The sequence below is a fragment of the Giraffa tippelskirchi genome, chromosome 13 (assembly GCF_054371585.1).
Source record: "Giraffa tippelskirchi isolate mGirTip1 chromosome 13, T2T-mGirTip1v1.2.pri, whole genome shotgun sequence".
NCBI lineage: Eukaryota > Metazoa > Chordata > Mammalia > Artiodactyla > Giraffidae > Giraffa > Giraffa tippelskirchi.
Genome location: NC_137287.1, coordinates 62,749,861 through 62,766,948, shown reverse-complemented (window position 1 = coordinate 62,766,948; position 17,088 = coordinate 62,749,861). Strand labels below are relative to the sequence as shown.

Genomic DNA, 17,088 nt, shown 5'->3' with positions numbered 1-17,088 from the left:
CACTTGTGAGATGGTCAAGCCATTCTTTTGAACAGTTTCCTAGTGTCCTCAGGATAATGTCCTAACTGTATCATGAGTCCTTGACGACAGGACACCCTGCCTCCCAAATGCCTCCAGGCTCCTCCTTCCACACCTTTGCAAACCTAGAGGACTTCTACCATCTAAACAGCATCTTTCAAATTGTGTGTTGTAATCCATTAAAGACGTAAAATTGATTTGGTGGGACTCACCTAGCATTTTTTTTAACGAATTACAGAGTAATAATGGCTACAACAGCTAGCATTTACAAAATGCATTCGTTGTGCCAGGAGGGGTTCTAAAATGCTTAGTACACATTAACTCACTTGAGTTTCCAGGCACCTCTGTGAAGCAGGCACTGTTATGATCCATACTTTACAGCTGAGAAAAGTAAAGCTCAAGGGTGTTCATGAACTTGCCCCAAACACAAGGCTGCTGAGGGTACAGCTGGAATTTGGACCTGAGCCATCTATCTTCAAAGTCCAGACCCTCGACCTCTATACCCCGTTGCCTCTCAACATCAGAGCCCATCATGAGGAGGAAGGACAAGGATCACACTGCTTAAATGTTTACTGGAGTTACTGGCATATATATGGCTTCCCCCGTGACTCAGACGGTAAAGAATCTGCCTGCAATGCAGAAGACTCGGGTTGATCACTGGATCAGAAAGATCCCCTGGAGGAGGAAATGGCAACCCACTTCAGAATTCTTGCCTGGAGAATCCCTTGGACCGAGGAGCCTGGTGGGCTACAGTCCATGGGGTCGCAAAGAGTCAGACACGACTGAAGCGACTGAGCACGCACGCACGTGTTACAGGTGCAATGTGTTTCTTGCCGGAGATCATATCAAAAGAGTTTGAATCCCTCTGATGCAAAAGGCCCATCTCCCCCAGAAGCCCCATCAGATACAGAGCTCACAACCCCTCTAGGTCCTTGGTTTTGAGGTCATCTTCTGGAAGGAGGCCGACTCTGCCTGTAGGGCTGGCCCACTTGCTCTGATCCCCAATCTCCACAGGCCCCCTCCCACTGGCTCCCTGCCTCCTGCTCTCCTTACACCCACCGCTTCATCCCCCACACCTGATGTGGAGCCTCCTCTGGAGTAAGCCTCCAGTATTTGTGGAATGTGTAGATTAAAGCTTTTACCCCTCAGTTACTGAAAAAATCATACACACTCCGTAAACAGACTTGAAAAAGATCCACCCCCTCATGCTCAGAAACAAATCTTTCCAGGTGAGCAGTGAAAATTCTCAGAATTCGTTTCACTGCCCAGGTGACGTTTGTGGGCGGTGCGTGGCTGCATATGCCTACTGCACATGCTTCTGAGTCATGTGATGTGACAGCTGACAGAGGGACACAGAGACGGGACTAGATACAGTAGGAGAAGGAGGCAGTTCCCTTGAGAAGTAATCAGTGGAAAAGAATATTTTAAAAAAATATCTGTATGTGTATAACTGAGTCATTTTACTGTACGGCAGTTTGGCACAACACTGTAAAACAACTATACTTCAATTAAAAAAATTTTTTTAATTAAAAAAAAAAGAAACCAAAAGAAAAAAAACAATCAGGAGCAGAGGCCCCTTGCCATCCCACACCAGGTAACTGCCTTTCCTGCCCAAAGCACCATCTGGGGAGCACACTACCCTTCATGGGGCTGTTTGGCTTCAGATCTACAGCCCTCAGCTGCCAGTTTGCAAAGGAGCCCCAAAAGTTAATCTTTAATAGAGTTACTCGTCAATATGACGGCCCATCAGGAGGTTTCCTGCTCATTTATACTTACCTGAACATGGAGACACATCAAACCAATTTATTTTAGGGGAATCACCTTTCCCCTGTGTGCTGAGGACAACTCAGGTGTGCAGTAGAGAGTGCCCAACACAGATGGTCATCAGTGCTCTGACACTGCCAGGCGACTGCAGCCAGGCTCCTAGACACACTCCAAAGGAAAACCGCTCCCCTGTGACAGTGCCTGTCAACAGTGATTTTACTTTCTTAAAACTGTCCCAGAATCAACCAATCCTGAGATAAAGTAAGTAGATGCTCTCATTTTCTCTGTTAAAAATGTTTTTTTATCTTCTAAACGAAGACAAAATTCAAAAGGAAAGAAAAGAAACCTGAAACTCTCAGAATTCAAAAGTACAGGTGAGATGGTTTCCTAAGGACTAAAATCAGTTATAAATGCAGGAATTAGGTCAATGAGTTCCCCGAAAGCAGCAGTGGGAATCTGTCAAGGCCGGGGGTGAGACTCTCAGGGAGCTGGATGCGGGACCAGCCTCCCAGAGTGGGGACCCAGGGCTGGGCACTTCCAAGCTCCAGGCAGGTGCTGATATGGGCGGCAGGGTCGAGAGAGGGGGAAGGACACACCAGGGGATTAGGAGAGGAAGAAGAGGCTGAGAGCTTATTCTCAGGAAAGGAAGAACTGCCTTGAAATTATTTTAATAGAAATAATAAACAAATAAAACAGCAGTGATGGAGCCAGCAGGAAGATGTGTAGAAAGAGAAGGGGAATGAGGTGTGAGAACAGAACGGAAGTCAGAGCCTTCCCAGGACGCTGGGGCCATCCTGAGACGGGGGAGCTGGAGGAAAGATGGCCTTTTTATTATCATCGTTGCCATCCAGGTCACCGCAGAGCACTGAGTAGTTCCCTGTGCTGTACAGTGGGTTCCCATTAGCCATCTGTTTAATACATAGTATCAATAGTGTATATGTGAAACTGACACAACATTGATAATGTATATGTGAAATTAGCAAAAACGTTGTAAAGCAACTAGGCTCCAATAAAAATTAACTTAAAAAATAAAATCATCATCACTAGCATTCCAGACATGGAACAGACAAGTTTGAGAGTCCATTGTGAACAAGGGGATGTGGATGTTAATTTTTAATTAACAGTTAAATTCTTGAGTCCTTAAGAATTAATTTGGAGAGAGTCGTAATGACCAGCCCATCACCCCCAAGATCAGAAACATGGACCAAGAAGTGGTAGAGGATGGAGAGCCCTCTAAATTAACTGGAAGAGCAGAAATGGAGAGAGCTTAGTACAGAAAGTGGGGATGTTTTCCAGTTAGTTTGTGTCAGGTCAGTTCAAGGTCCCTGTTCTTTTGTGTGGACAGAGAATGTAAAGTTGTTCTTTGAGTTTCTCTTTTTTAGGGACCGGAATTGTTACATAAAGCAATAGATTGTGAGAAAGAGACATGATGTTTTCCATAAAGGTGGCACATTACAGATGCTGTGGCAGGAGAGACGAAGGAGGTGAGCATCATTCCCCACCCTGGTCAAGCCACACCTCAATGGTCAGGACCATTCCAGACCCTGCGGGGCTGGGAGGGAAAAGGGGAAAGCTCCAGAGTGCCACATAGGGGTGGGGCTGTCTGTAAGCTAATCTGGTGGGAGTGGGCCCCAGAAGGGGAATAGCTAGCCACCAGGTCACTTTCTCTGGGTAAAACCCGGAGAGCTGTTTAGACAGCTTGTGAAGAGTAAAACCAAGGTTCTGACTTCTTTTAGGAACAAGATCTCACACCATCTCCTGGAGCCTGACATTTGAGGCTTAGGAAGATGGTCATAGGCAATTTTAACACTTACTCCTTGTTTGAATCTATGAGCCCCTCAACCAGACAACCCCCAGCCTGAAACTTGGGGTCTGCCCAAGACGAGAAATTTAACTCGGAAAACCTATCATCTTTTTTGCAAGTCTGATGTAATAGAAAATTCTTAAATCATTTATGGCTACTCAGAGCAGAGAAAATGGTCACTTCCATAGCAAAAGAAAGAACTTTATGTAGCTCCTTGAACATGAAAAGGCTTGCTCCCTGGGGACCATCTCCTGAGTCACAGGCTGACTCGGGAAGTGACTTCAGCTTCCAAAGGTGGGAACAAGCACAGCCCTGCCCTGGTACAGCCACTGCTCATCACCTGCAAAACCACTCCAGGCAGAAATTCCTCACGGGCACTGTCACCACTTATTCTAGCAATTTCATGGACTTATTTATCTGTTCACACAGCAAACACATTGTCTTAGTCTGGGTTTTGCCAGAAGCAGATCCTGAGTCAGGGTTCGGGGCTGTGGTCTAATGGAAGCTGAAGAATTCGGGCCAGGAAGTGGCGATGGGACAGAAGGAAGGAAAGGCAGCCGGGCAGGATGGTTCCCAAGTCTGGAAGCAGGAAGGTTGTTGCACGGACAAACTCTGGGAGCTGGAGGAGGGAAGGCCTCTCTACCCCGGGCTCCCTGGGGCAGATGAGCACAGATTCCGATGTCAGTAGGTCAGGGTGGGGTCTGGGGTTTCTGCTAGCTGCGTTTCTGCTAGGCTCCCAGGTCCTGCCATGCACATTCATGGCTAAGGGCACAGACTTAACACTCTAGCATTCTAACCCTAAGGCCATTCCGGGTCATTGGGCTTTCTTGGGTCATTGGTTGAGGCTGGCTTGAGCAGGCGTTGTTGCGGGCACTGCCAGCAGTTCTGTACGGCACAGCTGGGGCATCCGGGCAAGCCAGCATCTGGTACGTTCAGCTTTTACCCTGCGAGACTTGGAAGGCTGCTGGGGTTTGAGAGGAGGGACGTGCCATGACTTCTAGCTGCAAGGTTCAGACTGTGCGGCAGAGGAGCAAGGGCGGGAGTAGGGAGTGTAGCTGGGAGACTACTGCCCAGATCCAGGAAGAAACGAGGATGCTGCAAAGTACAAGGATTACAGAGATGTGCTGAAAACAGATCAAATAGACCTTTGCTTTCGTACGTTAAAGATTAAATGTGGAGTGTAAGGGGAAAAGGAATCAAGGAGTACTCCAAGCTTTCAGACCTAAGCAACTGAAAGAACCAAGCTGCTATTACAAGAGAAAGAAAGATGGAGAGGAATAGTCCAGAGAAACACCTGAGCCGCGTGGGGAACACAAATTAGGTTTCAGATGCCTGCTCGGCATCCAAGCAAGTGTGTGAAGAAGAGATAGCATCTGCCCATCCAGAAGTCAAAAGAAGCTGCCCAAGCGAGGGATGTAAAGTTGGGAATCGTCTGCCCACAGCCTGTCTTTAAGTCCTAAGGCTCTGTTTCCTAAGAATGCAAACATTCTGTGTTACAGAAAAGAGGAAGAGACAGAGACCAGGCCTGAGCTTTGGGCACCACAATATCTGGAGGACGGGGCAGGACCAGAACTGGCAAAGGAGGTGACGGGGTGAGCAGGGAGGAAGGAGGGCCCAGCAGCGTGATCTCAGAGAAGAGCAAGAACTGACATGCCGAATGCTCCTGCAGACCGAGGAAAGGGTGCAAATACAGCAGGAAGGTGCAGCGGGAGAGGCCGCTGCTGGCCAGATAAGAACAGGCCTTATGGAGCCACAAGGTGCAAGGGCTTCATTAAAGGGAGTTTAAGAGAAAACAGGAAAATGGAGGCAGCAGACAGAAACTGATCCCACGGTTTGCTGTAATGGGTAAAAGAGAAAATGAGGCAGTAGCTGGAAGGGGAGGTGGGGTAAGACAGATTTTCTCTAAGGTGGAGAAGAAGACAGAGTGGATGCTCCAGGAGAGAAGGGCCAGAATCAGGGTGTAGGAGAGAGAAGCAAGCATTGCTGGAGCAACTTCCTGACATAAGCAAGCTTAAAGCATGGGTCCTAGAAAAAAAAAATGTAAGTAGAAGGTTTAACAGAAGACTATAGGTTATCTCAGTATGATAGGAAATCTAACCAAATTTTACTCCTTTGCTTCTAAATTGAGCATTATTAAACATAGGTCAGAAAAAAAAAATTTCAACATTCAATTATGTAAGAGGTCACTTCCCCAGTGACTCCTTTAAAAGACAGTTGGAAAGGATCAAATGGTTTCTTTCATATAATACACTGTGGCTTGACAAAAATCCATTTAGGAATAATATGTACTTGATCCAGTACATTTAACGTAAAAATCCATAGACTCTCTCTGATGGTAACAAATAAAAACATTCAGAAAGAATATTTCCTGTCTTTGTGATGGTAAGTGTCATTAACCAAGTTTGTCTTCTAGTGCATTTTTCGATGGTGTGTGGTATTTATTTACCCCATGTTAGTAAGGAGTGAATAGTCACTGGCTTTCAATTTTCACATCAATCGCAGAAAAAAGATTCTATTTTCTACACAGTCTGGTATTGAAATTGACTTAGCATCTCAGAACTGTCAAAAATTTCTTTTACGAAAAGGTTTGCTTTACAGAGACTATAAAGCAGGTGTCATCCTTGACACTTGCATTCTGTATTCAGGCCGCTGTTCTCTGGAAAAGCAGCGTTAAAGAACGTCAGAAAAGGTCTTAGCGAGGCCCGGCCGTCACGCTCGGCGCCCCTTGGCTCCCTCTGCAGTCAGTTTCCGAGCTGGCGATATCAGAGGCTCTGTGCTTCAGCTTCTAACGAGAATGACAAGGATGCTATCAGTTTCCCAAGAACTCATCTTTGCCAACAGGTCAGTCTGTCACTTACTTTCCACTGTTAAAAATGGGAACCTCTGTTTCCATTCAAATTAGAAGTATATATTAAGTATGGGATTAAGGAATTCAGAACTTATTCCAAGGAAACCTACCAACAGGTATACTTATATAAAGGACCTATTCTCTGCCCAGATGACAAACAGAAAAACAAATAAAAGTATGCAAAATCACTCTCTTCGAGCTCTTTCTTTCCTATGACAAAGTATTGCTCCTGTGTTTCATTAAGTGTGCCTAATTTTCTCCACATTTATTTTAACTGTGTCCCCTGAATCACCAGCAGGCTGCAAGGGATGTCATTCAATTTTACCAATGAGAAACCGCTACCCTTAATCCACAGGGCAACTGGGCCTGAGGCAAAAATCCACAAGTCCAGGTATTTCTGACAGGAGCAAATGGACATTGTTGCATGTGCCTCCATCCTGCAGCAAAGAGGGCTTGCTCAGCTGGGGAGGGGGCAAGGGGACGAGCAGAGGGCTGCAAACTGCTACCAGGTCAGAGCAGAGGTGACTCCTTCTCACAGGCACCCACCCCAATACCTTAAGACCACTTAGGACATGGCTTTCCTCTTCATCATTCCACTTCTCTTTGAGTGGGATGCAGTTCTACACATCTCAGGAAACAGAGCTAACTCAGCAGTCTTTCTGAAAACCCAAGGGGCCATGAAGCATGAAGGGGCTGTGGAAGAAGGCTTTGCCCTAAAGCAGGGATCCCCAACCTTCAGAATCTAATGCCTGATGATCTGACATGGAGCTCATGTAATAATAACAGAAATAAAGTGCACAATAAATGTAATGCTCTTGAATTATCCTGAAACCATCCCCACCCCACCCCTACTCGGTAGAAAAATTGTCTTCCATGAAACCGGTCCTTGGTGCAAAAAGGTTGGGGATGGCTGCTCTAAAGGAAGGACAGTCTGAGATTCATCTGTAAGAGCTTTCACACCTGTGATGACAACACCTGGGCTGGCAGCTCTGTCCAGAAAAGTTTTTATAAAAGAACATGTGCCTTCACCCTTGGGATCCCCGCAAACCTTGGTGTCACTATTTGCCAATGTCTCTCTGCTTTTTCACACTGTGAGAACGTCCTGGTTCAGCCATCCCTGATCAAAGATATTTATTTGTTCAGAAGCTCCCCCACCCCAATTTTTCTTTGTCTAAACTGTATAATCTGTCAAGGGATGAACCTTTGCCAAAAAGTGCCTTTCAAACGGGCCCTTTTGTCCATCAATGGATGGAAGCCTATCCCAACCTACACACCTCATCACCCACAGACTGTTCCTCTGCCTGCCTATGTCCCCAGCCCTCATGTCACTCAATGAAACCAAACCAGTACATCACCTCCTCCCAAAGCACCCATCCTCACAACCCATGGGTATAGTTAGGTGAGCTCTGAATACACCAGCAGCGAGGATGATGGTTTTCCACTATGAAAAGGGGCCAAGAAAAGAGGGGATAAAAACACTTCTCTGCCAAGCGGTAAGCCCCCAAGCTTGACATCAAGAACAAAATGTTCCAGGGGACTTCCCTGGTGGTCCAGTGGCTAAGACTCTGAGCTCCCAATGCAGGGCACCCGGGTTCAAACTTTGGTTGGGGAACCAGATCCCACATGCCTCAGCTAAGACCTGGTTCAGCCAAATAAATAAATAATAAAGATATAAAAAAATAATAAAAATTTCCAAAGCAATTAACACAAACATTATGAAACCATCACAACTGCTGATGTCGTAAACAAAATTTGTCAACAGCCACTAAGAATTCATTAAAAGTAAATTTATTGTTTGTTTAAAAAAAAAAAAACTGTGCAATATGTGCTTCTCAAGACATATGGACTCTGGCTTGTTGCTCATCTCTTCTCAGGCTTCAGTTTGGCCAGGCTAAACAAGAAACACGGTACAGACACACGGTTAGTGAGCACAGGTAAGGGAGACAACCACGACGCGTGTTTGCTATTCTCTCAAAAGCCTACAAGATGTGATCCAAACTACAACATCGAGTTTTAAGATCTGATCGTGTTCATTGTGTTCTGAAGACAATTATATACTGAAAAGGGAACGACAGCCATATATCTGATTTCAACCAAACAAGGTTTCAAACGAAATTATCCTTTACCTCGTACAGAACAGAATAAAACCATGCTGGAGGGACCCAGGGAATCATTGTCAATGTAATTGGAGGATTCAATTTTAATGGTGACAAAGCACCATGGCTTTTGCTTTCATGGTCCAGGGGGCGACAGGCCCTCAGCCGTCACGTGTCACAACAGTAAACGAAGCACCCTTATAAGGCGTGAGTGGGGTCACGTCCAGGAAGCTTCAATTTCAGACGGCAGACAATTCTATGATATTGAGAATGATTCTAATTTTTCAGGCAAAGTAGCATCAAATTACACTTATTCCAGGGTGAAAAGGGGGGAAATACATAATTTTAAGTGCTTACTATCTGATTATACATTCCCAAATAAGGGAGTTTATTATCTTTTTGATTATTTCATTCTGGAGATGGAAATTCACCAAAAAACATATTGCTTAATGATGCTGTTGCTTTCTTTGAAAAGCAGACACATTTAAAACATTAAACAACAGATCTCTCTACTTCTAAAGAATAGACTAAGTTACCTCTTTGGTGGCAATTTCAGACAATTGCAGAATTCTAGGAAACATTTTATGGTATTAAATTTGAATAGCCAAGCATTCGAGAACCAGACATATCCAAAGGAATCTGTGATATATCAGAGGGCAGACAATTCCATGATATTCGAAAAAGAACGAAGGCTCTAAATCAGACCCTCCCTCTGCCCTGCACTTTCACAAAGAATGATCACATCAACAAAGTCAAGTTTATCTGTTTCGTAGAGAAACTCTGGTTTCTCAGATCCAAAGCCATTTTCATTAAGGCTGTGGGAGTGCCTTAGGGGCAAGAGAAGATGTCATACAAGGAGAAATTCGTACAAACAAGGAACACTTTACATTTGTCATTTGATTCCTTATAGATTTACATTTGTGATTTAAAACTTGCATTAAGGCAGCTTTTGCATTTCATATACCCCATAATTTATAAGCAGACATGTAAATATGACTCCTAATATTCTTTCCTAGAGCTGTTTATCGATAATCAAACCATTTTTATGACTACTATTCAATACTCAAAGTAGAAAACCATGTCATCTGTATAGACCAACAAATAAAAATACCTATTCAAGGTGCCATGGATTCCTGCAGTACAGTTTTAAAAATATATATATATTACCATGTGTAAAACAGATAGCTAGTGGGAAGCTGCTGTATCGCACAGGGAGCTCAGCTCCGAGCTCTGCGATGACTGAGAGGTGTGGGATGGAGGTGGCTCAAGAGGGAGGGGATATATGCATACAGAGAGCTGACTCCATTGTACAGCAGAAACACAACACTGTAAAGCAATCATACTCCAATAATAAAATTTTTTAAAAATATGGTATATCTATTTGGCCCTCATCGAATGTAACCAAAACTCACAGACAACTTACAGGGGAAGGAAGAGAGTGTGTGTGTTTTGGGAGCAGGGGAGGGGGCTGGGGGGGGGGGGCTGCGAGCCTAATTTGAAGGAAAGTATATCATTATTCCCTCAAGAGACTAAAAAGAAAAAGTTCACGTGCCTAAAAAGCCAGACATGTAACATCTAATGCTCCTTACCCTTACTCTTTGCTTTCTGTTAACAAAAAACAGAAACAAATCATAACATCCCCCACCACACACACACACTCCACATCTCCTTACGAAGTGTTCTAAGAAATTAAATGCACCTACACTTTTTGATTAAGGTATTTTAAAGCAACAGCACTAAGGGAATCTCATCCTGTTTTCCTCAAAAGAACAAAAAGGAAGGAAGAGATTCATTTTAAATCTTACTATCTTCCCCTCTGTTGTTACAAAAAAAAAAAAAGGAAACATAAAAGAATCAACCCAAAAGTCTATTTAGTCTCAAATAATTAGATTCAGTAGGTATGGAGGCAGTATAAAAAATGTTTTGAAATATCTAACAATGCTTTCAGAGTCTTCTCAAATACTAAGGACATATCATAATGGTATGAAGGAGTGCCAATAGACAACCAAAGAAAAAGTTTATTTTACTCTAATAAAGGGTCCTCAACTCATTTTCAAAGAGGAGTATTTGGCAAGCTTCAACCATTTCCCTAAAAAAAACCAGAGGGAAGAGGGCCATGTTCTAGGGAACTAGATAAGATACTGCAATCTGTTAGGATATATCTGCATTCTCCATGTGGTGGTGTGTGGCTCTCCCGGGAGGAAAAAACAACTGTTTTGTGGAATTCATGCACTTCCTGGGGTAAAAGGACTCCCGACACAGCAATTTGAAGCTACCTGCATGATTCATCAGCACTCTGCCAATACAGTGGGCATAAATCACCTCAAAATCAGAGATCATAGTAAAATATAAAAAAGGACTAAGAAGTGATGAGTTTTGAATATTCACTATCTTTGTCATAGAAGTTATCTAATTTTTAATAATGGCTGGGTTTAATAGTCAGTTGGCAAAATTTCCAAAAATTGAACAACTCTCACAAGTCAACATGGGCTTATTCCAGCATATCTGTCCCAGAAAAGTGTGAATGTCCATGTGTTTCTCAGTAGCCATTCTTAAGCATTGGGAGGCTATGAACCTAGTTTTTAGGAAAAAACCTTCAGCCCCTGCACTTAAACAAAAAACGTGATTTTCAACAACACTCAGGCCTTTGAAGCTGCAAATCAGCCGTCTTTGTCACAGAGCTGGCTTTCACTATAGGTTAGAGGTATAATCTATAGCATTTGATCTGGTGTATGTGTTCTCAGTCGCTAAGTTGTGTCTGACTCTTTGCAACCCTGTGGACTGTAGCCCACCAGGCTCTTCTGTGCATGGGATTTCCCAGCCAAGAATACTGGAGTAGGTTGCCATTTCCTTCTCCAGGGGATCTTCCTGACCCAGGAATTGAACCCGGTCTCTTGCATTGGCAGGCAGATTCTTTACCACTGAGCCACCAAGGAAGCCCAGAATTTGATCTAGAGAAAACGTCATATCATGTTTTATAGAACTTTTTAGTTCAAAAAAGATTGCGTAGGGTTGCATTCAGGGTCCCTTTAAAAGAAAATAAATTTGTCAAGTGCCCCCACATTCACCATTTCTCTGGCCCCGAAAAGAAAACTCTACCATAAAGCCTCTCTTATTCTGCAGTTGCATGTTACAGAAAAAAAATGTCTAATTAAAATAATGTGTAGATTTCTAACATAATTTATAAACAAACTCGAATTTTGCTTATTTCGTATTCCATGAGGAGACCAGAGCACTGAATCCATCAGATCACAGTTGGCTGATGAAGGAAACCTACAAGCCTTCAGGAAGACTTCACTCAGGAGAGGGTTGTAGAAGCAGGACTGGTCTCCAGGCCGGACATGTACATTTTAGGGGAGGTTTCCTCTTATTTCATAGTTTCTGATTCAAAGAAGACAGGGGTGCCAATTCCCTCAATGTTAATTGAGGCAACAGCCTCAATTAGGCTACAGCCTAATTTCTGTTTGTTATATAGATGCCTGATTATGAGCTAAGAAGCCTTCTGCCTAACACCAAAACGGAAATAAAGTAGCAGTTGGAGCAATTCCATCCGCCAGTGTTCCTGGACATGAAAATATAATGATGAAAGATGATCTGACTGATAATGCATTCAGGAGGAGTGGTATATCAACAAGAAAAACTCCCATGTAAAAGGATGCTAATTCTAGTGTTCTGAAGCACTGAATATGGAAATGTGATCATATTTAATTTAAAGCTGATACTGCTCATGGGCGAGGCTCTGTGTTATCAACGCCTCTAGTCTACTTCCTCCATGCACTTGACTTAGCTCTGGCTGAGTCCATCCACAGGACACATCTGGTGTGTGGGTAGCCTGCAGGTTGGGCTTGAGTCCCCAGCTTTGTGGTCTTGACTTATCTATAACTCCCTGAGTTATTGAGGTCAACCTCAGGACCATAAATCAGGAAATTCTATGAAAATAAAAACTCTTGTTCACATTTTACAATTAAAAAAAGCTAAAAGGAAGGGATTCATAATGCAGGATAACTGCTTTTTGAAGAGTTAAGTGGTGATACCATCTGTTTTCAATTTTAAACCATCATCTTGATATGTTTAGGGTTTTAATTTATGGAACAATCAAGCAATCTTTATATTTAACATTAAATACCTGAATATTATAAATCACCTCCAATGAACATTTATGGGAGAGTTTCAGAGCAACTTCTGAACAACTTGTCACTTTTATTGTGTAGCCATGATTTGTAAAAAAATGATATGCTAAGTAATCCTAGAGTATAATTTAGGGGCGCAAAAACAACTGTCAGGAAACAGCCAGAGACTGCATTTAATGAAATCTTTACCGACTGAAGTAAGAAGTATTAAATTAATCAGCACAGCTTAATTGAAGCTCTATTTGTAACATTTTTTTTAGACTTGTTATTAATGAGGCTTTATGCACTACCACTAACTTGAGCTCCATGTTCAGTGTCAACAATGAACCATTGTTCACACACACAAAAGAATAAACAGGGCTGTGAGGGCCCTTTGTCTCTGTCCCTCCTTCCTCTCAACAGTTATTTACATGGTTGCCAAGATAGCATCTTTCAGGCACTTTAAAAGGGTCTGAAATAGCTCCAGTGAAATCCTTAAGAGAGTAAAAACACGGCAGTGAAACCTTGGGAGTTAGAGAGGACTCTCAGCTGACCTCAAAGACAAAGTCCTCAAACCTGGCGCTGGCCTGGCACTCACAGTGGGGACAGGCCAGCCCCGCCCGGTAGCACCTACCTGAACATGTCTCCCAAGCCCCTCAGCTTCCCCTTCTTGGCTTTCATCTTCTCCTTCTCCTTGTCTCTGTCTTTCTTCTTTTCTTTGCCTATTTTCTCTTTCCTCCGATCTGTCTTCTCGCCTCTGTCTTGGTTTCCATTCATCTGTCTCTCCAAAGAGTGGGAAGGCTGGTCGCTGGCTGTGGATACAGATTCCCTTCCTGATCTCGAACTTTCTTCCGTGTCTTCTTCCACTTAGAAGGAAACAAACACAAAAAAAACATAAGGAACGTGGGGAACCAAAGGGATAAAAATAAGGAGGTTGAAGTCGTGTGAGGGTTTCTTTCCCATATTTCCAATGAAGCTTGCAAATGCTGTTTATACCGAGTAGAATTAGAATGGAACATGTGATGTGGATGACTACCATGCATGTGTGTACTCCAGCGTGAAGATGATGGGCCAATGGTAAGAGAGTAATAGTCACAGTAACAGTAATAGCAATGGCAACAGTATAGCATTAGTAATAGTATACTATTAGTATAGTAATAGTAATCTGAGCCTCAGACCGGATGGATTCCCTCATGTTGATACAGAGCCTGTACTGCTGTGGGGATAAGCAAGCCCTCATCACACAGCTGACCCCAAAGGTCCTCAGTAACACATTTGCAAAATGAAAACAAGCAACCTCTCACCAACAGCTTCCTTTCCTCTTGGGCAAGGGTGATGAAGCTCCACCCCAGCCCCTCATGAATTTGTTCAATTGCACCACTCACTAGTAAGCACACCAATGTCAACACAGGACTTCTTTCCTCAGCCTCCCAAATATGTCCGTTTGTGATTTCTGCATAGAGAAGACTGGATGTTCACAGCCTCTCTAACTTTCTCCTTATATTGTCACTACATTGTCATTGTGAGGCCAACATTACAAGCCAATGTTACTCTGTGTTCTAATCTGAAATAATGTTGTGTTTTGGTCAACACAATGGCAGGTGAACAGAGGTGGATGGAGCCTGAAGGTATAAATCCACAGCCTCACAGTCCTTTGAACTTTGCAGATAAAAGCTCTACTTTAGTGATAACAATATTCCATCCTTTGAAGCAACACTTAGTCAGCATATGGTCCAAGGGTATACCCCTAATTTTTTGCATGTGAAAGAATGTCAAGTTTCCACCTCCAAAAGAACTTCAGGAATTTCTATTTTAACAAGCAGTAGATGCACACATGCACAGCCATCCTCATAAATCTTTTTCCAGATTAGCTGCCTAAGGTTTTTCCAAATATAGTAGTAATTATTGGGGCTCCAGGGCACCCCTTGAAATCTGAGGTCATTTCTGACCCCTTACATCAACAAAAAAAGTAGGAATCAGTGTTTTTGAGCTTCTTTTAACACGGAACCATATAAGACAGAAATCTTTCACAAAGAACCGACCTCTAGATCAAGTTAATATACCTTCAAGTGAAATTCAGTCTTTCCTCTCCACCAGAATTTGAGTTAGCAATACACAAAATTATGTGTATAATAAGACCAGTCTCAGTATCACCTTATTTACAAGACAGAAACACTCACAGCCTTGGAAAACAAACTTAGGATTACAAAAGGGGAAGAGTTGGGGGAGGGATAAATTAGGAGTTTGTAAAATATACATGCTATTATACATAATATATATAACCAACAAGGACCCACTATATAGCAAAGGGAACTCTAGCCAATATTCTGTAATAACCTATACGGAGAAAAAGTCTGAAAAAGTACGGATATATGTATATTCATCACTGAATCACTTTGCTGTACACTGGAAACTAACACAACATGGCAAATAAACTATGTTCTAACGTGAAATAAAAATCAAATTAAAAAAAAACAACATCTTAGTATCTTAATGTTCTGCTATTAAACTCTCACAGATCTTAGAAGATACTAACAAATGATGGTACAACCTTAACCAAGTTAAAAAAAATTTTTAATGCTAATTATTTAGCTAATAACCAAAGAAAGTGTAGAATTCTTTTGTTTTCACATTTGATTAAAAACATGAAGCAACCTATTTCCCATCCCACCCCAGGCTACAGCCAAGGGGTAAAAATACCACTGTGTCTAAATCCAAAAGGTACTTTGGAAGTCACTTAGACCAACATCTTCCATTTCTTGCTAAGGAAACAGAGGTTTGGGGCCAGCACACTGCCAGTGTGGGGCTCTCTGTACTATATTCTGGCACAGTTGTACCTCAGCCAGACCTTCACGTGTTTCTTTGATCAACTCTGTTTGTGATTGCTCAATTCCATGCTTCATACAGCACGGATGCAGGTCATCTATCATCCAGTCACTCCACTCTCTGCCCAGAGAGTGGAGTGATCATTCCAGCAGCCAGTACCATATCTCAAGAAACCCACTGCCAGTCTTGTGTGGTCGTCCAGCGCTGTGACTAGTAACTGCTACTGATGAAATCTCTCGCGTAGTTCGAACCAATGTGCACAGGACCCAAGGATGGGCTTCCAACCAAAGAGATGAGCAGAAAGGCTGGCTTCCCTCTGCACTGGGATAACTAACTGAGAGCCACTCTCCCCCTCCAAGGAACAAGCTAGCATTTTCAAAAGCTGATCATTTTAGCCTCTGTCAATTCATATGGAAATAGGAATTGAGCAGGTTTGTTAGAAGAAGCCAGTTCCAACTTTCAGATGGACATTGCTAGAGAAAATCCATAGCCTTACAAACAAATGCTGAGTTAAGGCTGTAATTGTTGTGTTGTACACACAGAGCAGGAAAAGAATAATGGTCCTGGCCCAGGGAGGTCTGACTGTGTAGCCTTTTCCAATGGGCGCTCCCCAAGAGAATGTAAAATATAGCTTAAGCAGGGTTGCAGCCTCTTGTCTGAAAACATCCTTGAACTTGGCTGTGCTCTATCTGGTTACAAACCACTGCTTCCACACTTTGGGGGAAATGAGTGTGGCCTCGACTTGGAGGCAATGGACCAAATCATGATAAAACAGTTCTCAAAAGTATTCAGGAGCTACAAAACCTATTGATATATATACTCAAGTTAGATAAAGGGATGCTAATCAATATTCTACAAGTCCTGCAGGCAAAACTCATTTTACCTACCCGTCCAAAGCACTTTGTACAAACTTTTATTATTGTACTTCTCATATGATACAATCACAGGTCTGTTTCCCACTCTCTAAGCTTCTAAAATGAGGACCACTGGACAGACAGAAGCTGCCTATGAATGACTGCTTAACAGGAAGATTAGTGGTAAACTTGACTCATGACTTTATCCCAACCAGACAAACTTTCACCCAATCTCCACATATCACTATCCTCTGACTTCAGAACGATGCCTATGTTCCTCTAATTAAGCCTGACAACACCAGCCACATCCCAGTGACAGTAACCACAGGGAGGTCGTTGTTCTTGGTTAAGCTCTCATCAGTTTCTGGTAGAGTTTTATACTATTATTGTTAATGCTGTGCATATCATCTAATGGATTGTATGACCCTCTACAATGTCTGAAACTATAAACAAAAAAATGAGCTCAATAAACATAAATGACTCCGTCTTCCACAGCGACCATTATCATAAATCATGAATGGAAGATCAGGACCGATTCTGCTAGTTTTCTGCCTAATAGTTTTGGCAGAAGTACATGGGGCATATGTCTACTCTTGGCTCTGACACAGAAAAAAGGCAGCGCCTTCATAACTAACTATATGCTGAAGTCACATTTGTTGCCAATTCCTTTCATATTCCCAATAATTTCCTGGTGTATGTAATACAACTTATCTTCAAAAGTGGGTGAAGCAGAGAAAATCAGTATTAAATCATTTATTAACTCCAGGTT

At 42.8% G+C, this 17,088-nt stretch overlaps 1 protein-coding gene across 30 annotated transcripts in view; it reads right to left on the bottom strand.

Annotated features, from left to right (window-relative positions):
- PARD3 (par-3 family cell polarity regulator) overlaps positions 1–17,088 on the bottom strand; it is a 598,386-nt gene that overhangs the window by 168,503 nt on the left and 412,795 nt on the right. For 27 of the 30 annotated variants that reach the window (XM_081554391.1, XM_081554371.1, XM_081554384.1 and 24 more), the window contains one exon: positions 13,274–13,505. In XM_081554391.1, the coding sequence (XP_081410517.1) occupies positions 13,274–13,505 (232 nt within the window). Of the gene's footprint in view, positions 1–8,206; positions 8,326–13,273; positions 13,506–17,088 lie in introns of those variants that run through there. The other 3 variants (XM_081554398.1, XM_081554399.1, XM_081554400.1) reach the window with 1 other exon arrangement.